The 26,434-nt window shown below is 39.1% G+C and overlaps 1 protein-coding gene across 1 annotated transcript; it reads left to right on the forward strand.

Moving 5' to 3' along the window:
• Window positions 1–218: 218 nt before the first annotated feature.
• On the forward strand, window positions 219–25,809 carry LOC146323354 (alpha-1,6-mannosylglycoprotein 6-beta-N-acetylglucosaminyltransferase A-like). Its single transcript, XM_084725550.1, has 19 exons — window positions 219–376; window positions 2,335–2,572; window positions 2,794–2,884; window positions 3,998–4,063; window positions 4,328–4,543; window positions 5,483–5,559; window positions 7,667–7,756; window positions 7,929–7,994; window positions 8,571–8,747; window positions 10,418–10,587; window positions 11,788–11,916; window positions 16,548–16,681; window positions 17,049–17,182; window positions 17,582–17,725; window positions 22,410–22,556; window positions 22,718–22,831; window positions 23,972–24,046; window positions 24,138–24,295; window positions 25,535–25,809. Exons 2-19 carry the CDS (start codon window positions 2,480–2,482, stop codon window positions 25,734–25,736), a joined length of 2,283 nt encoding a protein of 760 aa, XP_084581676.1. The 5' UTR covers window positions 219–376; window positions 2,335–2,479; the 3' UTR covers window positions 25,737–25,809.
• Window positions 25,810–26,434: the final 625 nt, after the last annotated feature.

Consider the following 26,434-nt stretch of genomic DNA (forward strand, 5'->3'; position numbering starts at 1 on the left):
CCTCCTGGATGCAGGGGATGACCGACTCAAGCCTGTGTTGATGAAGTGAGCAGCAGAATAAAGTTAGCCACTCACAGACAAACCTGTATCTGCCTCCTTGGACTGTGCAGCAACTCGGGCTCAAGTGCCCTGAGGCATAACGCTATAAACACAGGTATGCTTGCAGACGGGTTGGCAAACAGGTTGTATCAGCTTCCTTAAGCATGACAGTGTCTTTTGTGAGCTGGTAATTAGTGTCTCAGAGATCTGGCCACAATGCGGTCTACTGGCAGGTGTTTCAGTCTGAAGGGAATGGGATCATATGGATAAATTTACATTTTTATCACATTAATGTGTCCATTTGGTTACACTGGAAGGATTGTAGAGGACCTTAAAGGTAAGAGTTTATCTTCTTTGTTGTTACTGTGGACATCAGACTAAATTGAAAAACATTTGGCCTCATACAAGAACCTCATACAAGAACCTCAGAACAGATTTTTCTTAAGTGGTTTGTACAAATGATTTAGGAGAACCTGTAGAATTATCAAAATATTACATTATCCTGTTTGACTGCATCTCAGTCTGTGATATAACTCTAGATTTACACATGAAGCCTATAATCATTCATCTAAAGTGGGTATTACAGTTCTGTCACATACAGGTTTATGAAGTTGCTGACCAGGGGAACTAAAGGTGTCACAATGTCAATATTAAATCAAAAATAAATCGAAATGATCTTTCACTTTCAGTAACTGAATCTACAAGGCAGAACTGACATGTCAGTAACAGTATTTGTTTTTCCTGTCACTCAGGTTTAGGAGGTTCCTTAGTTTCAATGCTGATGCTGTTAAAATTACAATTACAAATACGATACTTTATGGATCTCTGACAGCGAGTTATCTGCCTGAAGCTACAGTAAGACTTTATAATAACCATCATTCACAAATAATAAATCAATATTTAATTAAACTTTAATTAATAGTTCTTTTACCATAAACGATGTTTATATAGGTGCTATAAACCATTTATTAAGCAGTTGTAATGTGTCTCAAATGCAATTTTAATGTCTTATTTTAATGTATTTCTATGCTCTTGTAATGCATCTTGAATTGCTTTGTGTCTGGATGGTACTTTCTAAATAAACTTGCCTTGTAAAGTTTTATATATCAACATCATTTGCAACTTCACAATAACCATAATGTGCACAGTCGACACGTTCTTACTCCAGATTCGTCAAATACAGAGGCTGACCCCTCAGACTGTGATGCAGCAGGTACATATCCACCGTCAGTTTTGCATGTGCAGGGCTCTGTGGTCACATTAGCAAAAATAAATATCCAGCCTACTGGTAGACTTTCAAAATACAGGCACAGAAACTACTTGGTGGGTTTAGGAAAAGATCATGTTCTGGGTTAATAAAACAATGGTTCTAAAACTGGGGGGGTGTAGAGCCAAGCAGCGGGGGGGTGTGGATGACCTGAGAAGAAATAAAGTTAAATGAATACAAACAAGAGTTTTCTGATGTCATCACACTAACCTTTCTTTCACTAAAATACATTTCAATTGTATTTTTTATCAGTTGCTTCCCCAATTATTGTCAGTGATTGATAATGATTGTCAGGGTTGGTTTGGCTTCTCGCGGGATGGACATGCCAGAAAGAGCGTGGGAACCACTGGGATAAAATTATAATGTTACTCATGCTAATGTAATATTACATGCGTAACGTCAAAGTATGTAAGGTGTCATACGCATCAGTTGCAACTTAATGAACTCTGAATGATTTTTACTGACAGTTGACAGATATCTGGTCCATCTCGTCTCGTCTCGTCTCTTATCAGCTATGATAAAATGTATCAGTGATTGTGGACCAGTTAAGTTTGAAATGATCATAAAATGTTTCAATAACATTTCATAATGTTATATATAATACATAATTTATTTAAAAAAAGGAATCAGAACTAAAAAAAAACAACAAAGTTCTGGGATTTAAATTATGAGTTATTAAGTTTGATAGTGACATTAACACCAGAGGTTTTGGTGAGTCACAGAAGACTTAAATTATTACATTACTAATAATTAGTAAGTATAATTAATTATCATTTCATTGTTAGTTAATTATTAACTAAACTAATGATGTTATAAAGTGTTACCACCAAGCAAAAGCAAACGAGGAAAACAAAAAGGAAAACTTATTTATTGTAGTTAAATCCCTGAATTTATAAATGATGGTGTTATGTCATATGTCGTCATCACACCATCATATCTTTTCCTGTTATTATATTCTTAAATTCTTGTATTTCAAACAAAAAAGCAGAACGTGGTGTTATATTATTCCTTGTCTCTCTCTCTTTCAGACTCATTTCTTCACTCATGTCTCCCCACTGAACATGCAGGAATGTATACGTTAAGGAAACATTACATTAATGTAAAACTACTGCGTCTTGTTTAGAAGTTGCTCAACATCCAGCTGTTTGACATCAGGCTGAGCTCATCTGAATCATGAGAAAAGGGACACACATCATGTGGAAGACTGTGTACGTCCTGCTCGGCATCAGCTTCATCTGGTGCCTGAGTTTGCCGTATTTCATCCTGGTCTGTATCTCCATTCATTCACTCACCTAACATCCCCCCAGTGCCAACATACCATGTACTGAACAGCTTATCTAATCCTGAGAAGTTGTGCAGTGGATGAATAACCCTCTTTTCTTCTCTGTGTAACATCCTGAAATTTACTGATATAAATATACACTCAAACCCTGACACAAGGACAATGCTTTTTTGTTTTGTTGTGTAACTCTGCGTCTTGGTTTTAGAGCAATGCCAACGAGGAGGGCACCGGCGTGAGCCGCCACGGCAGACCGGGGGGCCACGGCAAAGCGTGGACAGAAACAAGCAGGGCTGAAGGTGAGAACGGAGCGCAGAGATAATGAGAGGAGTCAGGAGTGAAAACAGGAGCAGAAGAAGAATTTAGACATTATAACAGTCCTTAAAACTTTTTCAGTGAACGTCAGCGAGCCACACTCTCTCCTCCACACATAGCTGTCAAATAGTGAAGCTAATGGGTTATTTAAGTTTGTCATTCTGGGCTGTTCTTGTACTTTTTATTTAGATAAGTTACCACCCTTCACCACTGAAGCTCATTTGAACAGACAATGATAAAGCATCCTTAATTTAATCTCCCAAACAATGAAAGTGAATGGTGATCAGTTTTCAAATGTAAAAAAAAACAACAGAATAAAAACATACAATGCCTCCATGCTGCTGTCTGCTGTAATCAAAGTATCCTTGAGCCCTGACATGTCATTTGCATACCGTCACACTACACACACCCAGTTCAGACAGTGTGTGTGTGTGTGTGCATGAGAACGTGGCTCCAAGCTGAGGATCTAAAGCTAAAAACATGGTTTGTATAACATTTCTTTAGTCAACATGGCATGTTGGGGCTTTAGGAGATTTGGATTACACCAGACGTCATTGTATGTTTTTATTCTGTTGTTTTTTTAAATTTGAAAAGTGGTCACCATTCACTCCCATAGTTTGCAACACAGTTTTCCTGTGAAACTCCAGCAGTGTTTCATGGACTAAGAAAATAAACCAGACCCTCAATCAGCATGCTTTACTCTGCTCTCTGACCGGGCCTGGGGAGTAACAGAGTACATGTAATGGGATTATGAAATTAGGATACAAAAAAGTAAGTGCATTCCAAAAATGGGGATTATTAGCTTGATTAAATTTTTAAAAGACACTTTAAAATAAAGAACGATACGACCAAACACATGACAACACTTGACAAATCTCACAACACCACTCTGGTCTCCAGTGAAACCAGCTGATCTGTCAGCTTCCAATTTATTATCAGGACCTTATCAGGACGACTTCTGAAGGGCATAGCAGAAAAACTTGGGAGAAATCCAGTTAACATAAAATAGAGGATAAAATTAAGGTTAAAGTGGGTTTGAAGACTTTCTGGCTCAACTGTTTCTCCTTTAACTCCTTCACCTAAATTTTCTCTCCTAGACATCATGAAGAGCATTGTCAAGTTTGTGGATGATCTCCTGAACATCGTTGGACCCTCTGGCAAGGGTGAGCAAACTCTCCAGACAAGATTTTTTTTTTTCTTCCATGCAAGTACACACTTCTCAGTTAATATCATATAATTATTGTAGCACTGCCTCTAATTAAAATCGAATTTTTCTCGCAATATTTGCCAACTGAATATTCTATGACTAATAATCATAAAATATGGCTGATTGCTTCAACAGCTCTTTTCAGATGGAGGCCACTTGAAAATATGTTCAAAGCTGAAGAATAATTTGTGAAATTAACCCTCCAAACTCTCTTTCTCAGTCTCTCCGCCGCCTCTTTTGAAGGACTACAAAGGAGAATTAGAAGCACTCCAGATTAAAATGGAGGCAGAGAAAGAGAAAGGTCAAATGAGGGAAGAGATGATTAAGGAGCTGCGAGCTGATAAAGTCCATCTGCAGCAACAAGTGACTCACTTGGAGGAACTCCTCAAGCTACAGGCAATGAAGGAAGAGAAGAAAGTCCAAGAGGTCAAATCAGGTAAAAAAACAAAACAAAACAAGATTCTTCATCAAATTAAGGCAAAATGTTAACTGTATTCCCAGATTCCCCACAGAGAATGTCAAAAAGTTTTACATAAGTTCTTTCTCCAAAGAGGAGTAAATGGTACTGTTGATGTGAACTATTTTCAGCCGAGGATTAATACACATTTGGTGGTCTAGTGCGGTCATTCCCAAACAGTGGATCAGGGCCCACGGGTGGGTCACAGGAGAATTCTTTTGGGGTCCCCAAATAAATAAAATACCATGGAGGAAATTCTGCAAATAAGACTTATATCTTCAATATACCTAATAAAAATAATTCTTAGTTATTCAAGATAGTGTATATGGCATGAGCAGACGTGGCAAAGGTTGACACTTTACTCAAGTAGATACATAGATTCTTGGCACTGGTAAAAGTAGAAGTCAAGAATAAAAAAAGTACCATGTTAAAATAATCAGCTTCAGTCTAGTCTTCAAGTCTAGTTACAATTAAAATTAAAGAGCTACTGCGACTTATTTATTAGATTTTAGTTAAATGGAGAAATAAAAAAAAACTGGGTGCCTTTAAAGCCATCCTGACAATAATGAAGTGATGCACAAAGTAGAAACTCAAATTTATGCTTCAGTTCACACACTTTATTAAAAAAAATATGTGCTCCCTTCAAAATGCTAAAATATAAATCAGGAAGATTGAAACCAGAAGTACACCAGAACTTTAGCTTTCAAGTATTAAAGCATCTAATTTGTACTGTATGTACTCATCCCCTTTAAGTCATTTCCGATGAAAGATGTGTAGCAGTACATCTGATGTCTTGATGCACAACCTCTGTTTTTTCACTGCCGACATGTGAGCACTACATCAACCATCCACACCAAGGGATGGGTGTTCTTTTTCTGAATTTAATTGTGTGCACTCTGTTGTTTATGTGTGTCTTAGATGATCCAATCATAGAGGATAAAAGTTGCCCACTACCACCCATGGATGGTTTCCCACACTGTAAGGGGAAAATAAAGGTAACATATTACTTTATCACTGTAATATAAATCAGTCATTGAAATCTCATAGGTAAGGATTCCTAAAAATATATCATCACTTGTTTAATAAATCAAATTGTTGGTATACTAAAAAAATGAATCAGTTTATTTTGATCTCTTCAGTAATACTTCATCATACAAGCTGTAATTGTATGAATCAGGTACTATTGAAATATTCAAGGGTCCTTACTGGTACTTGAATGTACGTATAGTGGAAAAAAAACATGGTAACAAGGGAGAAAATAAATCCTGCCTACAGTACTGGGATGCAAAACAGTACTGATACTCTGCAGAACCTATAAAGTAATTAGTGAAACGTATTTCACGGTTATGATATGCTACCAAAACAGCAGGGAAACGAAACAGCAGAGAGGTTACAAAAGGATTTTGGAAAATCTCCAATATTGATGTTACTGAAGAACATGTAAAATAGCTTATATAAAAAAGCTTAAATGGCACATAGCACAGCGCAGCTGACATTCCTATTCTCTAGGTGACGCTGTTGTCTTTTTTATGCCCAGCACCTACATTATGTAGGTAGCAAATATTCTTGCGCCTGTCTGTGCATCCATGGCCATGTTGGTCTTAATGAGTTCTGGTTATCTGCGTTGCTATCTTGAGGCAGCAGAAAGCGATTTTGCCACTGACCAACAAGTATTAATATTTTTCAGTATTTTCCTGCTATTTAAAAGACACATTATTCAGATAGTTTACATAGGCAGGTTCACAATGCACATATACACTCTGCTTCTACAACACTGTAGTTAATTAGGTCATAAAAGTTAACATTCTGACTCACAGGGGATTCACAGGGGCTGAAACTGGATTGAGTGTTAAGAGAGATGCATTTACAAACGGCAGCTGTAACTTCACTGTAACTTCACTGACGGGATCAGTCAAGATCTGTTAATTAATGTCCTGTGTTCTTCTACGCGCACACACACACACACACACACACACACACACACACACACACACACACACACACCTCTCTCACACACACAGTCACAGTTCATACAGTGACACTGTTTGGAGTAAAGCTGCATAATAATCCTGACTTCCATCAGTGCTATCTAAAAAATGAATGATCAGATAGGCTGCTTTCTGTAATAAATGTAGTAACATTTCCATGCACACTGTAATGTCACAGCAATCATTTCTCTTTGCTTCAGATTGTGTGTAAAGCGCACACACACAGTCAGGGCAGCGGGAGACACTTCATCCTATATCACCCACCTGCAGCCCATCCAGGGTTGACAGATTAACTGCAACGCAGAAGTGAGTCACTTCTCCAACTCGCAGAATCCGTCATTTATATAGCAATGCACCAGAGGAAGGCACACCTGGCTTTTTATAGGTTATGTGAGATGATATTTCAGTTGGTTTAATTCATGTTACACCCCAAAATTAATAGACTCAATACAAACCCTTTGCACTTTACCTAGCACCCAGATTATGTGCCATTTAAATCAAAAAGTGGAGTTGCACTAAATGCACATGTGCCATGCACTTTAGACCATATGCCATTGATTATCGAAGTAGGGAACCTAAATCTGGGAATAGGAGGGGCGTGTCAGTCATTTATGGAGGACAGCAATGTTCTTACAGGGGACTTAACAGGTTAGTACTAGCCCACTACATGGATAATTCAGCAGGCCATGATTACAGCACAATAAAAACAAATGCTTTTGCTCACTGGTGTTATGCATTACTCTATAGGTTCTGCAAAATGGCAGTAAAACTATTATGTCTCACAGTACTGTGCTCTACATAGGTGCCCAGTATTTACATTTAGCTTTTATTTATTCTTTCCTTGAAAATGCCCAATTGTTTCTCCGTTTTCGCCATCTGTTGAATATTTGCACCTATGGGTGGAGCTATTATTCTTTGTTTTTTCAGGTTCTTATGTCATTCTGTAGCTTCTCAGTGTTCAACCCTATAACCTACATCACCACAGATGGAGTCCACCTTCTGATTCATACAACAAAATTGCAGTTTAAAATCCTGGGCTCTATTATTGTGTTTAGTGTTCAGTTATGTCTGATTATGTGCTTGTTCTCTTCTGTGTGGTTTGTTGGTTCTCCAGTGGATGCAGGAGATGTGGAAGAGCGACCCTTGTTACGCCAGGAACGGGGTGAACGGGACTCTGTGCTCCTTCCTTATCTACCTCAGTGAGGTACCCAAGTGATTTCAAACTGTCATCACTTCATCATATCATACCCAGTAAAACACCTCATCGCATTACCTGGAAATCACTCAATTGTAGGAATGCACAAAGGTGAAAAGGTGTGTGTTCTTGTGCTTGTGGTGGTTTAACAGCCTCCTCTGTCTGTCTGTGTTGTGTTAAGATAGAGTCCTGGTGTCCTCTGCTTCCAGGCCGAGTGATCCCCACAGCTTCAGAGCAAAAGACAGAGGTAAAGATAGAGAGATGCCAAACAACTCAAGGCTGCATGTTACTGTGGTGTGTGTTGTGGTGTGGTGTGTATGTGCTGTTATTTCACTGTTAACAAACAATAGTAAGTATCTGTTAATGATTACCTTATGCTTTGCAAATGTTTAAGAAATCATTTCATAGACAGAAGGACCAGATATTTATAATACTTTGTTAAAGGGATAGTTCACACAAAAATGTCAATTCAGTCATTATCTACTCACCCTCCTACAGATTGAACTTTGGATTTAGTCACTTTAACCATCGGTTGTGTATTAAAAAGGGATTCAACCTGTTTGATATTCTGTTTATGGCTCCAACTTAATATTTTGACTGCAGCAGTCATTTTTGAATTCTAGGGTATTATCTCTACTTTATTTTGCAAATTTCTGTTTTTGGATTTTAACACTAAGTGCTGATCAGGATAGAGATTTCATTTATCAGTGCTAAATGTAGCAGGTACTAAGAGTTTGTATTATGAAGGGATTCAAAGTCCAAAACAAATCTACAAAATGGTAAATTATATATAATAAGCTCTGTGTTTTCTTATTTCTTTCAGGCAGCGCCTGAGCCTGCAGTGGTACGGAAAAATCTTTCAGGCCTGTATCCATCTCTAGAAAAAAGAACCCAGTTCCGATGGATTCACCAAAGAATTCGCAGTATGGAAAGGATTTGGGTCAAGGCTGGACGCTCTCTTTCTGCTAAATACAACCTCACAGAGCGGAACGCTAAACACGTAACATATCTTTACTCTTTATTATTTTCATAGGAATAGCTAACAGTTCACTGGGCAAGATTTACTGGGATTTATTGGCAGAAAATTGCATCATTGGAATATAATATTCATTGGTATGTTTTAAAATAGGAATCATTGTGTTTCTGTTACCTTAGAATAAGCCGTTTATATCTATATTTGACATCTCTTACCTGTCCTACTAGGAGGCTCTGCCATGTTTCTACAACAGCCCAGACTGATCAAACATCAGCTCTAGATATGACTTTTCACCACTTTCATGAGCTTTGCAGCCACCATAGGTTCTCTTACACACTTGTAAGGGGAGGGTCAAACACAATGTAAAACACATTTTCCCATAATAAACATGGATGCCATTTGATACGCTCTAAAGTGGCCCAGTGTCCAAGACAATGTGCACTTTAGAGTGCCCTTCCAGTAGATAAAAGTGATAAAATGTCCTCTGGAGCATTGGCTCCTTTGGGAGATTTGTCTACTTTGAGTAGACAAAATGTGAAAGAGTGCCCTCTAGGATGTCCCTCCAGTAGACAAAACAGGATAATTTGCCCTCTGGAGTGACCCAGTGTAACGAAGATGATTATTGTGGGATCCCGAAAGAAGAGATGACATAGGTGTACCCAAAAACAATGTTTAATACGAGCTCGGGTTCTTCCACATCATACAGCATGCAGAGTAAGAAGGAATGAACCAAGAACACTGCAACAGCTACAGCTTATATGGGGTTGTCTGACTAGACATAACCAGTTTATTTTTGGACAATGCAAATATGCCAATGATGGACAGAGTCTTGTCCACCAGACCTTCTGGCACCCTGCCTGCCATATATCTGTCACCGTACATGTCATATAGGAGCGTAAAACATACCACACTGGTCACAGAAATACATCCTAACAGCCAGTGTCCAGGACAAATGATAAAATGCCCACTCGATTGCCTTTCCAATAGACAAAAAGTGCCCTCTAGAGTGCCCTTCCATGAGACAAAGGTGATAAAAAGCCCTCTAGAGTCCCCCTCAAGTAGGCAAAATGTCATAAAGTGCCCGCCCATATAGTGGACAAAACATGATAGAGTGCTCAATGCTTTAATTTGCAAAGCCAGTGCAAAAAGATCACATTTGAAAGCTATACTACTCACACTCAAAGGGCCTCACTCATGACCTTTAAGTTCTATAGCTTACTGTAGCATTCATAGATGATTGTTGCAGAGAGAATATGTAGTGAAAGACATGTACAGTAGATATTTCTGATTCCACTGTTTCTTTCAGAGTGACCTACAGTTTCATAAACAGGCACATGGAATGGACACATGTTTTAATGTCTTGTTGGAGGATGCTATTCTTATTCCACTGATACTGAAACCAAGAAAACAACTCAAGTCAAAAGATGTGAATTATATGCATTAAGAAGGTAGAAAGGCCTTTCATTACTTTAGAAGGCTTCTTGATGCTGTCTCAGTCAGAAATTAATCATCAGATGCAGACTCTATGTTTACAGGCACAAAAGGCTTTTGATAGGATACAATGCACATAATATATGGAAGTCTTAAAAAGACTTGTTCATGTCCTCGTGTCTGTCACCCTTAGTATTTCTCATATCAACTGAGACCGGCAATTTTACAGTAAAAAAAAAAAATATGACCCCCCCTCACCACAGATCCTGGTGCATCCTGGGGCAGTGACGGATGAATCGGGTGTTGGAATAGCACGGGATGCCTTCAGTGGGGGCCCCCTCGGTGAACTGGTGCAGTGGAGTGACCTCATCTCCACACTTTACACCCTGGGTCACCACCTTTACCTGTCTGCCTCCATACCTGACCTCAAGTTGTGAGTACGCACACAAAAAGCCTTTTAGTGACCAGCTGCTTTCTGTCAGGGTGACTGGTGTCGTTGCCAAGGAAACAGGAAATCTTTAAACCAGAGCTGCCCAGAGTGATTCAAGTTAGTTTGCCAGATTTTTTAATACATAAAAATTAACTGATAATGATAGTTGTGTCATACCATATACTGTGACATTTCCAGAGAATGTTATCATACTGTGAAAATCTCATACCATTGCAATCCTAGGAAAAACTGTACTGTCAATAAAAAAAGGGAAAAATCAAAATTATCTAACAGCTGATGCTAAAAGATTGAAGCTAAAGCTAGCTTACATCTCAGCAAATATTGCTTGGATGATGAAATACAGTTAGTATATCTCGATGATAGATGACAGAAATACAGTCATTTACGTGGGAATAGGAAGTGCAGGGACTCCATTAGTGCAGCGGACTTTGAGACAGTCACCCAGTCAGACCACTGGGATCGTGACCACCCCAGGAGGAGAGCGGAGATAAGAGCTAAGCTAACTCGGCTTAGACGTGAGACAGCAGGCCAGTGAGAGATGCGGCTCACTCTGATTCTGCACCAGTCCACAACCTCCTCCTCAAAACCCCCACGTAACTAATGCAGATGTTTGGCTGGAGGTAAAGTTACTGCAGCTAGTAAGCTAATGTTAGTTAGCTGGATATGCTAACAAACATTAGCTAGTAAGCTAATGTTAGTTAGCTGGATATGCTAACATTCACAGCTTAAAGATGCCACCGTCCAGACTCATGAAACACTGAGTATTGTTGTCCTCAGAGCCCCATGCACACGGACTCCACATGTAGAGGAAAGGAAAGCTTGACAGCCCTAGTTACGGTTGCAAATCTATGATTGGGCAGTTGCTGTTTGGAGGCGGGGCTTAGGGAGAGGTCAAGTAAGGAAGCTTAGGATCCTAGTACCATTTTGCATCTTAACAACACAATAGGCGTTTGCTTTTGGCCCTGAGCCACCAGTAGGTTTCAGTTTTGGCCCCCTGCTTTAAACTAATAATCACTGGTAAAAAATCGCATCATGTAAATCACAGACCGCAATGCTTTTTTGAAAGATGAACAATTCTGAAGTTATAACTGTGCAAACTGATGTGTACACCTACATAGATTTCCATTCATTAACTCTATTCCTGCATGTCCATTTTTGTGTTGATCTTTTATCTGCTTGTAGTTTTCTCGGGATTAAAGGAAACAGCTGTCCACCACTGCAGCATCCAGTGGAAGTAAACCTCATTTATACGGACATTATAGGCCTTTGGCAGATTCAGAAATTACTACCAACATCTTGGATGAAATACAAGTGAGTACTGGTCCTGACTTTATTTTATAGGAATTTGCTAGACTAAATCATAAAATGACAATGATATGTGATCAGAAAATCAGAAAGTTTTTGGATCCAGATTACATAATCCCATTACATGTAATCCAAGCCTGGTTTTCAGAGACAGATCACAGACCTGTTTTATAAGAGTGCATAAGCATGCGCTGCAACTTTCAGTGGAGGATTCTTCATTGCTTGTCAGTGTCAAAGTACGATGTTTTGCTCAGTGTACCTGTGACCCAGTATTTTGAATTTGGACTGCAGTACCCATTTTTAAATGCTAGGGTGTCACATATGCCACCTTTTAAACCTGTGAACACCCACACAGGTGTTTTCAGTTTATCTGGCTGACTCTTCTCAGGACTATGTGGTCGTGTCTAGACTGGGACTGACTTTCATCTTCCTGAGTCTCCTCTTGGCTTTGTTGCAACTGTAAAGACAGGACAAATTGCACCTTCATCATTCTTATTGATAGATAAGATTTTTTGTGACCTAATAAATTATCATCAAAGCTCACCTTCAACCTGAGCTGAGGTCTAATCAGCCAGAATAAGTGAATGCACCTGGCTTTAAAGGGAAAATTCTGCACCTTTCATGTGGTTTTTCAGTCAGTGTTGTTGGTAAATGGACTCAACTGAAGCAATAAATTCCTCAGTGCCTCTATGTTACTGTGCAGCAGTTCCTATAGATACTGGGATGCATTGTGGGTGAGCTTGTGACTCTCATGCCCATGCTGCCACCTGAGCCTATTTCTACTTCTTTGTTGGCCAAAACATAGCATTAGGTTACACAAATGATCAATTAGCATGCTCCCTGGTTACTCAGAAGTGGAGATTAGAAATCCAAACTGGATAAGCCTGCAGATCAAGAACAATAGATTTGCAGCAGAAGAACTCAGTATAGCAGCATTGCTTCAAATGACATCGTTTACCCTCAACACTGACTGCACATCCACATGAAAGGTGGTGAATTTTCCATGTAATTTACTCACAAGTCACACAAGAGTGGGACTATATGCACATATGTATATGAAGTGAAAAAAAGAAGAATGTTTTTTGCCTCTGTAGCAGGCCGCATTTGATTAAGCTGACCTCATGTTTTCAGAGCAGAATAGACCGAAAATTACATCATCACGGTGGCACCATTTAGCCATTTATTATTAGAAAATACTAACAGAGTGCTGAGATATGTAATTTTCTAAATTCTGCCTAAATCTGTCACAGCTGTACAAAATCATAGGTTAGTGTTTATGACAGAATTGTAGGCTATTAAAAAAAGAAAAAAAACAAGCAATGCATTGACAATGTTTTGGTCTTTTGTGGGCTGATTAATTCGCACTTTTGAAAATAAGACAAGGCCAAGATGGAATACATCGCAGTTCCACTGTCCCTGACAAGTAAATATGATTTCAGGAGAGCGATATGAAGATAATATTACAGAGTGAAATAAGGAAGTCAAGAGAGAAGGCCAGCAGAGAGGAGAATCAAATCTGAGTCCGTTTGTGATAATGCTGCCACAGAGAATATAGAAAGTATCGCAATTCAGTTAAGATTTCCAGTAAAAGTGGAACTGAGTGCAATTGGTTGCAGTTAGTTCAGATTAATCAAAAATGTCAGACACAATTAGGCTAATGCTCATACTGATATTCGGGAGCAAAAAATTCCTTTATCGATATATTAGTTGATATTCTTCATTGATACATACACATTACACATATAGTGGGGAATTTTTCGAAGTCTGATGTATGTGTATTCATGTAAAGGGAATAATGCAGGGGTGAGGAAGAGCTGCACCCCCATATACACCCCCGACTTTGAGTCTCACTTATCTTTGTTGTTTGAATCTATGCCTCATGACCTTTTTTTATCACTGAGACAGTATGCAGCGAGAGAAACTGTAAGATTTTTCTTTGAGAACATTCCAGCATACTGATGTCAGTATCATCTTGAACTTGCTAATTTGTTCTCTCGCTGTAAATTTATTTGCACTTTTGATCACAATTATAGCAGACAGATAGTTGCCATGGTGCTTCCATATTTTCCACATGCTGATGGATTTAAGATCACTCTGCACAATCTGACCAAAAAATATGTAGCCTTATAATGTATGTATTCTTGTACTTTTGTTTTTTGTGCACATCTCTGTGGCTGGTTTGTGGTTTGTGGGACCCCTTAGTTCATGTGCGCTTTCAACTTAGTGGGCCGGTGCACAAAGCAGATGCACAGAGAAACAGTTTTCAGACAGTGGTGTGTAAAAACTTGCCCTGCCCTCAACCCCATCCAGCATCTTTGGGATGAACTGGAATAGACAGAGACAGAGAGCCAGGCCTTATCGCCCAGAGTCAGTGTCCGACATCAAACTTGTGCCAACGCTCTTGTCCCTCCTGAGTGGGTGGAAATCCTTGCAACCTGGTTCCAAAATCTTGTGGAAAGCCTGATACCAGAAAAGAGGAGGCCGTTGTAGCAGCAGATCAATGCTTAGAGTTTGTTCAGTAACCACAGAGAGTGATGGGCAGGTATCCACATACTGTTTTTTACTGTTTTACAAACTTAGGGAGAGCTCACAGTGGTGCAATGGTGCGTTGGAATGCACTACAACAAGTCAGAGAGAAAACTTTTTTGTATTTCATAACACTGCATTCCACAGTATTATGTGCATACAAACACCATAGCAACCTGTCTGCAGACAAAATTGTCTGTACCACTGATTTAATGTGACAAGTTCTAGAGCTTTCATTACTGTTGATGCAGAAACTAGTAAAAGGACTCCTGCACACCGTCTCACTCGCAATATAACATTTATTTGAGATTATTATGTACTAGACATTCATCAGGCAAACAGTTTGTGTCAAGGAGAAGCCATCTTAAATAAGGATGGGGTTATTAGTCTGCAACCAATCACGTTCCCCGTGTTAAAAAAAAGACAAACATACTGGCTATTAAACACCCTGCAATATCCAAAACAGAGTTAGAAAAATAAAACACAGCAAATCCAGTGATTCCTTAACTTGCCTAAAGTATACATAGACAGTCCAGTTTGCCATAATCACACCTTTGCACCTTCCTGACTAGACCGAGTCTTTCTTTTCTACCCGGAGAAACAGTTACTGGACTTGTATGCTGAGGGAAACCTCACATCTTTCTAACAAAAACACGTGGTTTACTATCAGCACATTTCTATAGGTATCTCCAGATCAGAAATTTCATTAGGACTCATATCCCACACTATGAACCTATGCCCAAACAAAATATATTGGACAATATCCTTCATTGTGTACCTGGTACCTCTGTCTTTTTTTTCTTTTATGTACTTCGCAGGCTCCTGTAACAATGTTCAATAACAAACTGAAAAATGGCTGGAAACAGGAACTTGAAACTGAATTTTCTGAGCAAGTATAATAGGCTATTCTTGATAAAATTCATCATATTTCTGTAAATGCCAGACATAATACAATTCAAAATAGTAACACCTCTCCTTTATGAGATTAAACAAGACACTGGAACCCTCACACATCAGTTATGGTCCTACTCAAAGTTAAACTCTTTTGTCTACGTATCTAAAGCCTTTAATAAAACCAGTCCACCAAAGCCTCTACTTGCTATCTTCGGATCAGTGGAGGTTTATCACACCATTAATAAATATGATGAACAACCCATTTCCATCTTTACACTGTTGGAAAAACACCTTATCCTATTCCTCCAGCAGTGGCTCAGAAATCTGGGGAATGTGCTTCATATAAAGACTTTGCTATATGCTTACTTGCAGATATCATATCTTTTTGAATACACGGCAGCTCTATTTGATAAATGGATGGCTACTGGTAATACAGCTCCTGCTTCAATAGCACCCTGTGCACTTGAAAAAGATGAAGGACTAGTACAGAAACATCGCAAATAAATGCTATATTGCCATATAGACAGTGTAACTTTTTGGTCCACTCGACTGTCTCCTACACATTAAAGGGATAGTCTCATTAAAGGGATAGTTCACCCAAAAATGAAAAATTCAGTCATTATCTACTCACCTTTATGCCGATTAAAGGTGGGGTGTAGTTTTTTTAGTCCACAGAACACTGCTGGACTTTCACAGGAAAACAATGCAAGTGAATGGTGACCAGTTTTCAAAAGTCAGAAAACAAAACAAAATAAAAAAAACACCCAAATGTCTCCATACTGCTCGTCTGGCGCTCGCCTGAATCTTCACTGTAGATCCTCAGCTTTCGTTCACATGCTCATGCACACTGTCTGAACTGTGTGTGTGTGTGTGTGTGTGTGTTGTGACGGTGTGCAAATGGCATGCTTGGGCTTTAGGAGACTTGGATTATGCCAGATAAGCAGTATGGAGACATTATGTTTGAAAACTGAGCAGCATTCTGCAACACTGTTTTCATGTTAAACTCCAGCGGTGTTTTACAGATTAACAAAATAAACCTGACCCTCAATCAGCAGGAGGGTGAGTAGATAATCACTGAACTTGCATTTTTGGGTGAACTATCCCTTTATATAGATGTACAAAGTGTTCTTCTGTTGATGCATGAAGCAGTCATATTGGATTTTGAGGTCAAGATTGATAAAGTTCCTCTAACTTGAGGGGGCGTTTCTGTCATTCAGGTGTAAGATTCGTGTGTTGGACTCTTTCGGCACTGAGCCAGACTTTAATCACGCAGTTTGGGCCCAACAGCACAACCTTAAGAGTTCATTTGGCAGCCTGAACCTGAACCCCATGCAGTTCAACACCATGTTCCGTGAGTTTCTGTCTCTTTTTCTTTTCCAGCAGCTGAAGGGCTGTGCATTAGACTGTCATTACACTGTCATAACCTTGTCATAACACCAGGAGTCTTTATGAATGTGTGATGGTTGTTACTGAGGGTTGTTCGGTCAATTACCGGTATGTCATCTTTAATGCAAGGCTGACACTCATTATTGACTGAGTGACACTCAATGACAAGTCATAAACATTCATAAAGACTCCATGTTCACAACACTGTTATGGCAGTTTAATGTCAGTCTTATGCACTGCCCTTCAATATATATATGACATCAGCGGTAATAAAATCACAATTTTCTGAACTTTGTACCAATCTTAACTGTGTGTTCTCTGACTGTGAGCAGCTCACACACCAGACAACACATTCCTGGGATTTGTGGTGCAGCGCCAGCTGAGCGCTGAAGAAACTGAGCATCTCACTTCTACCAGAAGACAAAACCAGGCTCTTGTGTATGGAAAACGTAGCAGGTTTTGGGAGGTAATAATGGACAGACACTGTAATAGCCTGAAAAACAATTTGCTATAAAGTATTTACTTACTTAGGCATTTACTACTCTTTGGCAATATTAATTTGAAAAAAAGTATTAAGGAAAAATATAGGTTCTAGTTAGAGGTGACTGCAGGGAAAAAATGAATCATGGTGAAAAATGATGAAGACGCTTTCTTAATAGCTTTTTTAAAACAGAGTTTTGATAGTTATTGCATGCCTTGAAATTACTTCTATCACCTCATTTTACCTTTTGGGTGTTTAGCAGTCTGTTGCTTCGTCCCCTGACACTGAGACATTCACACACTTTTAAGGGGAAGGTATAATTAGTGTCATGCCCATTGATTTCCCAGCATGTCAGCCTTTGTCCCCTCCGCTGTTGCACTGCAGGGTAAAAAGGCCTATGTGGACGTTATCCATAAGTATTTGGAGATCCATGGGACGGTCGATGACAGTACTCAGATCCCAAGCTACGTGAAAAACCACGGCATTATCAAAGGCACTGAGGTACAGGCCCTGTTGAGACAGAGCAAGGTGAGTGTGTGAGGCATTAATCACTTAAGTTAACTTAACCTTTGTGTTTTGTTCATTTTGGGGGGGCCTCACTCTGCAGAAGCACAGTTTTATAACACAACTTTATAACTTTATTCATTGATTTGGGGTGTATTTTATGGAGAAATATTTCCTGTTTTTCTAGAAAAAGTTTCCCGACAGACAGTTAGCTTAGTTATAGCTGCAACAAAACCAGGCTCAGGGGCCTCCCAGTGAACAAGGCAGGAATGGGACCAAATGGTATCTTAGACAGACAAGAGATACAGTCGGCCCACCAACCTTTCCTGATGGAAAGATAGCTCTGCTTATTGCTAAAGTAACTTACTGCCATTAGCTTAATCATAATCTTTCTCTTGGCCACAAACTGGGCTTATGCATTTGATGAGGGTGACTGAAAAGCAGGAGGCTCTGTAAAAGAAGGGAACATAGCAACCATGACATTACCAATTGACTTGTGAACTTCTATTTTTAAGCCTTGAGCCTGGCAGTTTTGTGGTCGCAATCTTTTTTGCAACCGGAAGAGACCATATATGGACAAGAGGGTGAGGATGTGGAGGAGCGAGGGGTGGATCAGACTGACTGTACTAGCAAGCAGACTGCGCCTCACTCTTGGTTGACCTGGGCAAAGTCGCTGCTAACAAAGTTTGCTTCTATAGTTTGAGGTAAACTTTGAAAAAGACTGAGAAGTAGGGTTATTTTCTCACAGACCTCTATACAGCCAGACTTGTCATCATCATCTTAAGTTGATACTGAGGGGTTGCCATGCCAACATAATTGTTTTGCCCTCACACTTGTGAGAGAGCGAGCATGGGAGGGTTGCTTATGTTATTTTAGTCACTTGCAAAGTGTGTGGAGATCAGCTGTATGTTGTGTTTGTTGCCACAGAAAAGAAGAACTCCCTTTACGACATCTTCATGTACTCTTCACAGCAGAATGTGAAATGCTAACTAGGTAGCAGCTATGAGTCAGGCTAAAGGCTGAGGTCTCTCAAACATGTTTCGGAGCTGCAGAGCTGTCTCGCTCCATAGGACAGGCCTCTGGAAGCTGTCGGTTGATTAACAAATGGCATTAGATGATGTTGTTACTCCTCTTTGGTCACGGCGCACAGCTTGGCAACCCTCGACAATGACATTAATCCCACCCTTTGGCGCTGATTGGCTAATCATGAGCGAAGATGAGATTAGTTTAGAGGAACCACTGTTAAATGGCACGATGCCAGATCAGAGAGTCAGTGGGCGGATTCAGAGGTCTCCTGCTGTCCAATAGAAAGAATGCAGTTTCAAGGCACTTTTGCTTTGCTTTCACTTTTCAGACTAACTACGTCCACTTCTTTTATACATTTTATGTTTGTCAAACCTATGAACTGGCCTGCCGAAGAATTAATGCCAGACCAGAATACAGTTCTCTGAAAAAGTAATGCATAGTTATTGTGGTCATATTTGAATAAATTCAACATTGTTCAAAATGTTGTCAATTATCAGCTTCAGTACAAAAGAATCTGTACCCAACATCTATCTTAAAAGAATACTGGTGGAGCCCCGTAGCTAAGGCTCTGCCAAAATGTTTGATTTGAAAATAGTTTGTAAGACAGGAGATACTTTAACCTTCTTCCTCATCAGCGTCCACTTCAGTTGATCTTCTGTGACGAGAAAGCATCACTGCACAGGAGTGTAAATGTCTGGAAAATTAAAAAGAAAAATCTAGATCTTGGCAGGTTTTGTAAATCATAAATAAGTAAAATACAATATTGTTGTTCAGTTCCAAACTATGTTATGCTTTGTTCATTTGTGGATCCACTGTGATAAGTTTATTTTAGAGCACATCTAATGATAGGAGACGGACTGAGGGCGGAAAAAACACAGTTGAAACTGATTTTAATCAGATATCTCAGATTGTTCATCAAGTCTTTTGTAAATGGATGATTCATGGTTCTGTTCTTCTTCTGGTGAGAAATTCTTTTAAACTTCCTTCTGGAGGCAAATTGTCTTTTCCTCAAAGAAACCATACGGCTATTTAGTTAAATAATAACTTTTTTATGAGAAAATTTGTGAATAAGACTTTAAATACATCCAAGACTTTTTTGACGCATGCAAGATCTGTATAGTTTATCATGACAAGAATAAAGTGGTCTGTGATGTGTTTGCAGTCGGCAGGCTACAATATGTTGATTATATCACAAATTAGTTCTGTACCTTCTATTTATTTACCTGTTTTATGTTTGTGCTCGTGTTTTTCCTCAACGAAGGACCCCTTAGAAGATAAAAAAATGTGTTTTTTTATTTCTACTTAGTTACGTGAAAGAAGAACACAGGATACAAGGGAAAAGTATGAGAGAGATATTATCTCTATCTGCACCATGTCTGCACAGAATACTCATAACATACATACTACACATACATCAAGAGAGTGATAAAATCAAATAAAATGAGGATTCTGGTTATAAATAAGAGGCCAGGGTTTCTGCTTACAGTCTTAAAGATCTAAAATCCAATAATCTGAATTTTAGGCTTTCAAATGTCTTATGTCTTTAATACTGTTTCAACAGGATTTAAAAATTTAATGATAAAGTTCACGCTACTTTTATGAAGTTGGATTAAACTTCAGCGTAAATTTAACAAACCAATAAAGACTAATGCAAATGCATGTACATTTTTGCCGGTATGAATGTGAAATGGGTCTTAATGTACATTCACAGTAGTCTTTAAAAGTTCTACATAAACCTGGCCAAGCCCAGGACTTGAGTATCAGTATAGAAAATTGTTTGCAGGAAAGGAAGTAGTTGTCAGAAACAATTGCTAAACGTCTAATCATAAAATAAATGTAGGCTATAATGAAGCTTTTCCTTGGACCAACATTCAAGAACCACGGATGTAAAGTCTGTGAACTCATGTGTGCACTATTGCCTTCACTTCTGACTGATTTTCAACAACGTGAAGTTGCTGTCATGCTACAGAAAGAGTTGTTGATGCACTGATGACAAATGATGAGGATTAAAATAAATAAGTAGCCTAAATAAGGATGCTGCCATCTAAAAACCTTCATACTAAAAATCATTTGATACGAAGGTGAAAAAACAATGTTAAGTGTTTTTTGAGCTGTTGTAGAGGATCCATTGAGACCTCAAACACACCGTTCAACAATATCTCATATTCTGTCTGTGATTCAAACACTATGTTAGAAGCATCATTATTTTCTTCCTTTTTTTTAGCTTATCATGTTGATGTTTAGAAATACTGGGATCTTGACTTGAATTGAAAACAATTCGACCCCACAAAACTTTGTTTTAGTGTGAGTCCACAGAACATCAGCTGTAACAGGGACTGGAGCAGCAGAGCTGAACTGGTCAGTCATTGTCCTGGTGTTGGCTGACATCATGTGGTGGCAGTAAAACAGTGCATGCAGTTACCAGAAGATGGGCACAAATACTTCAAAACATATCTTGTTAAAAATTATAAATACTTGCTCATCAAATGCATCAAAATACAAAATTCTGCTTTGGAAAATGAATTTAGTAGTTTGTGTTTATTTTAGATTCTTTAAAGTTGTTCTGGTAGATTCTACTGCAAAAAGAAAATTGTCCCCACATGAAACTACTCACAACAAAGTGTGTGTGGATTATCTGAGTAATGGGTCGTGATTTCTGGAAAGATACACTGGATTTGAATTTTTGAAATTTATTTTGGTGCTTTGAGCACCACAAGGCAAGTGGCATTTAGTCCCATTATTCTGGAGAGAAGGCAGACATCTCTACAGCTGATATCTGCAAAACTCTGCAACTCACACACACAAAAAAAACATCTAGATGGATAAACGGCATCACAGGCCAGAGGAAAAATATGTATTTTTGATTTGGGGTGAGCTGCCCCTGTAAACAACTTGGTAAAATTGTGTGTGTGTGTTTTTTTTTCTTACGATAAAATGATATTGTCACACCAGGCCAAAAAGAGGACTCAGATGCAGGACTCAGTCACTGGGTTTTTAATGAAAAACGAGAGCAGGCAAAACAGGAACAAAAAGCAAGAACAGGTCCAAAAATAGGATATATCTAGAAAAACTGTTGAGCTAGAACATACTCTCAAACAAAGAGACGAACTGACACAGACAAAGGGTGGCACAAGGACTAAATACACAAGGGAGGAGGGGTAATGAGGGACAGGTGAAACCAATCAGGGTGGGGCAGGCAATCACACAGGAGGGAAACACACAGGGGCAGGAAGTGAAGTGCCTGAAACGAGAGACAAGGGTGAGTACCAAAATAAAACAGGAAAAACTGACAAAAAACAGAAAACAAGGAAAACATAACCTTCAGGAGGTGACAGATATATCAAATGTTGCATTTTAAGTATTTTAAATACACAAATACAAGCTCTCACAGTATTTTGTTACTTATTCCATTTTATTATTTTCTACCCAGCAAAATACAAATAACACAGTACTCAAGAATAATTGAACAGATATCTCACATACATGTAACTGAAATATGTCCATCTAAGGTGGAGGGCAAAACAATTATGTTGGCATGGCAACCCCTCAGTATCAACTTAAGATGATGATGACAAGTCTGGTTGTATAGAGGTCTGTGAGAAAACAACCCTACTTCTCAGTCTTTTTCAAAGTTTACCTCAAACTATCATCTAACCTGTTTTAAATCTCTTGTCTGTTGTAGGTTTTTGTAGGACTGTCTTTCCCATATGAAGGCCCCGCCCCCCTGGAAGCCTTAGCCAATGGCTGTGCTTTCCTGAACCCCAGGTTACACCCTCCGCAGAGTAGCCTGAACTCACAGTTCTTCAGGGACAAACCCAACATCAGAGAGGTCAGAGGTCATACCATGATCTGATAAAAACTTTACATGTGTGGAACCCCTCTAGAACACTGTAGAGAAATCAAAATCAACCTCAACAAATGAAATATTGAGCTGGATGATCAAACAGTGAGATCAGTCCACTGTTTTTAACAAATAAAACTGTGTTGCAGGTGACATCACAGCATCCTTACGCTGAGGCCATAGGAGAACCCTACGTATGGACGATAAATATGAACAACTCCACAGATGTGGAGAGAGCTCTCTCCGCAATCTTCAATCAGACTGTGAGAACCTTCTAACTATGGCTTCAAATATACCTACAATCCTAGAAATAAAGGTGGTAACTAAGACCATAAAGGGTTCTTTGGCTTGTTCCCATAGGAGAAACTTTTTTGTTCTTGGTAGTTCCACTGGGAGCCCTTTAAGAGAGTTCTACCTAGAACCCAACACAAAGGGTTATACCTAGAACCATTGTGAAAGGTTTCACCCAGAATCCTGTCTGGAGGTTCTATTCCAAACTTTTCCACCCCCAAAAGAACCTACCCAGGGGGCTCTACCAAGAATCATTTTTATATTACAAGGGTTTCATCTAGAATTAACTCAGGTGATTCAAGTGAGAACCCCATTTATGTTCCAACCAAAACACTTTTATATTCCAAGAGTTTCATCTAGAACCCATGCAAGAGGTTCTACAGAGAGCCCTTTTATATCCCAAGGATTTCCTCTAGAATCCTCTCAGGGGAATCAACTCAGAACCCTACATGTACTCCAAGGAGTTTATTTAAAACCCCCTCTGTGGGTGCTCCTGTAGCTCGGTTGGTGGAGCGTTTGTCCCATGTGCTGGGGCTGTTAGTCCTCTGCAGCGGCCGCGGTCGTTCCCCCCTCTCTCTCCTCCCTTTCCTGTCGTGTCTTCAGCCGTCTCTGTCCAAAATGAAGGCAAAAGCCCGAAAAATAATCTTAAAAAAAGGGGGTTCTAGCGAATCTTTTTATATTCCAAAAGTTTTATCTAGAACCCACTCAGGGCTTTTACTGAGAACTCCTTAATATTCCAAGAGTTTTATCAAGAACTCACACAAGGAATTCTGCATAGAACCTTTTCATAGTCCAAGAGTTTTACAGTTTCTACTGAGAACCTCTTTATATTATGGTACGAAGAACCCTTGATGAAAGAGTTTTTCAGAGAGCTCAACAAAAGAACTCTTCATTCCAAAAATAGTTCTCTGGATTACAAAGGACCCTTGAGGAACCCTTCCTTCAAAAAAGGGGTTTTCACAAGTAACTTTTTCTGTGTAGAACCTCAGCACTTCAGGAAAAACTATTTTGGAACCCTCATTTCTAGGAGTATATGTCCCAAAGAGCACAGTGAAAATACAGAGGAGTTTCAGTTTGATGAATGAATTACTGCATTTTTTTTTTTTTTTCAGATTGAGCCCTACCTGCCCTATGAGTTTTCCTGTGAAGGGATGCTCCAGAGGGTCAACGTCCTGATGGAAAAACAGGTGGGAGAAATGTTGGTTGAGGGGGTTGAAAACAAGACTTGTAATTAGAGAAAAAGACTCTTTTCTTATCTTGTTCTCATTCTTGCCTCAGGATTTCTGCCACAGCACGAACAGCTGGCCCCCACGGAGCGCGCTGCGGGTAGTGAAAGCGAAAGTCAACACCTCCTGTAAACAGGCGTGTCAGGAGGAGGGGCTGATCTGTGAACCTGCATTTTTCCCACATCTCAACAGCGCAGAAAATCTCGCCAGGTGACTTCACACAATGCCATTGTGCACACAGTCATAAATCCTGACTTACTGTCATGTTGATCTGTGTGTGTGATGGTGGGTATCACCTTTAAAAAATACACTTACAGAATAATTATCATTTTTTATGAAAGTAATTCAACGCCACAGTAGTTGGAGAGCTTTGACCTACTGAACATATCATCAGTACCAGCAACAAAGTTTTAGGCTACTAGTCATTTTCAGTGGAAGCCAGAAACTCAAAGTCAGCTGGACTCAACTTCTTTCGTTGCTCCAGCATTTTAAAGGGATAGTTCGGATTATCTGAAGTAGGGCTTCATGAGGTACTTATCCACTCTGTCATGGTTTTGGTTTTTCTTAATCACTTCCTGTTTTATTTTGGTATGTCTTCCCTTTTCATTTCCTGTGTGTCTGTTTTCCCACTCTTTTTTGATCACTGATTATTTTCACCTCTTCTTGATTGCCTTCACCTGTGTCTTGTTATCCCCCCCCCCCCCCCCCCCCTCCCTAGAGTATTTAATTTAATTAATATTTTTGTAGTGTTTCCTTCCTCATATTTTGGCTTTATTGTTTGGTTTTACCTTGCTTTGGTTGTGGACTCCCCCTGCCTTTAAAGCCTTTTGTATTGTTTTCTCTTAGTTATTAAATTTCACTGAATTGACCCTGTCTGTCTCCAGTGTCTGCATTTGGGTCCAAACTTGTAATTCTTGAATTCTGACCTGGAGAATCAAGCACTAACATAGCAGCACTAAATCTAAGTGATGTCCTGATGTGGACAGGGTCAGCATCTAAACCACACAAAGGACCAGAGTGTAGGATTTAGTGTCAACTAGCAGTGAGGTTGTAAAGTGCAACCAGCTGAATACTGGTTACCTCACCCTCCCCTTCCAAGTGTGTAGGAGAAAATATGGTGTCTGCAAAACTTGTGAGAACTGTTAAAGGGCATATCTAGAGCCAGAGTGTAGTTTGTCCATTCTGGACTACTGTAGAAACATGGCAGTTCAATGTGGCAGACTCCATAGAAACTGACCTGTGCCCTCTGTCAACGGCTCATTCTGTGGTAGAAAATGCAACAATTCTTATTTTCAGGTGATTCTAAACTAATGAAAACAGACTTAATTGTGAGTGTGAAAGTGTGAGTCTCAGTAGGATGGGGTGTATTTACGTCCAGCATCATTTGAATTATATGATACACAGCGGCTGCTGATGATTTCTTCTCCTTTTTGTTTTTTTCTTTTCCAGCTACAGTATAGAGTGTCAAACATCAGCACTGTCTGACAGTCACTTGGTGTTTCCAGCTTACAGCAGCAGCAGTAAACACTGCACGTTCCAGTCTGATCCCCTGCTCTTCAGCTGTGTGAGATCACATCAGTCCTTGACCCGGATCTGCCCCTGTAGAGACTACATTAAGGACCAGATAGCCTTATGTAAGGCGTGTGTCTAACTGCTGGATAGAAAACAAACACCTGCTGTATGTAGACACTCTGTACATAAATAATAAAATAATTACAAGTCAACTGAAAGTGTGTATGTGTGTTTTTACTGAATGTCAGATCAAGTTTCTGGCGTCCTTACAATAAAAATGACATCACATGTTACCTGGAAACTACTGTTTCCTAGAAGAGGGCAGGCTGGATCACAAACAGATTGTAAGTGAAAAAAAAAATAACTGAAGATTAACAGTAATTTTCACAAACGCAAAAAATAAAGTAGACTATAGCCAGTTATTGTTATAATAATAATCATAATCATAATAATAATAATAATAATAATAATAATAATAATAATAATAATAATAATAATAATAATAATAATAATAATAATTATTATTATTATTATTATTATTATTATTATTATTATTATTGGCAGAGGAGATGGATCAGTACTAACCTGTCCTGTAAGGTGGGGGACTTCCTAAAGCTGACTGACTGACTGAAACTTCCTTCTATGATTGCAGTTTGAGTGTATTAATTATATGGGATTTACTAGAGAGCTGAATCCACATCAGCTTTGCATCATTCAAACATGATATTTTAGTCATTTAATATGTTGTCACGTGCACAGATAGTAACTGACAACAGTTTTATGACTGGATCTGTTCTTAAAGGGGATTTAGATTTATTTTTTTTGCCCTGTCTAAAG

This window comes from Lutjanus erythropterus, chromosome 8 (assembly GCF_056507025.1).
Source record: "Lutjanus erythropterus isolate fLutEry1 chromosome 8, fLutEry1.hap2, whole genome shotgun sequence".
NCBI classification, from domain to species: Eukaryota; Metazoa; Chordata; class Actinopteri; order Lutjaniformes; family Lutjanidae; genus Lutjanus; species Lutjanus erythropterus.

Bases quoted from the DNA above. Each gene is read 5' to 3' on its own strand.
- LOC146323354 (XM_084725550.1), top strand. From the start codon at position 2,480: ATGAGAAAAGGGACACACATCATGTGGAAGACTGTGTACGTCCTGCTC. The intron at 7,757-7,928 runs GTACCCAAGTGA...TGTTGTGTTAAG, and splicing joins TCCTTATCTACCTCAGTGAG to ATAGAGTCCTGGTGTCCTCT. The intron at 24,296-25,534 runs GTGACTTCACAC...TTTCTTTTCCAG, and splicing joins AGCGCAGAAAATCTCGCCAG to CTACAGTATAGAGTGTCAAA.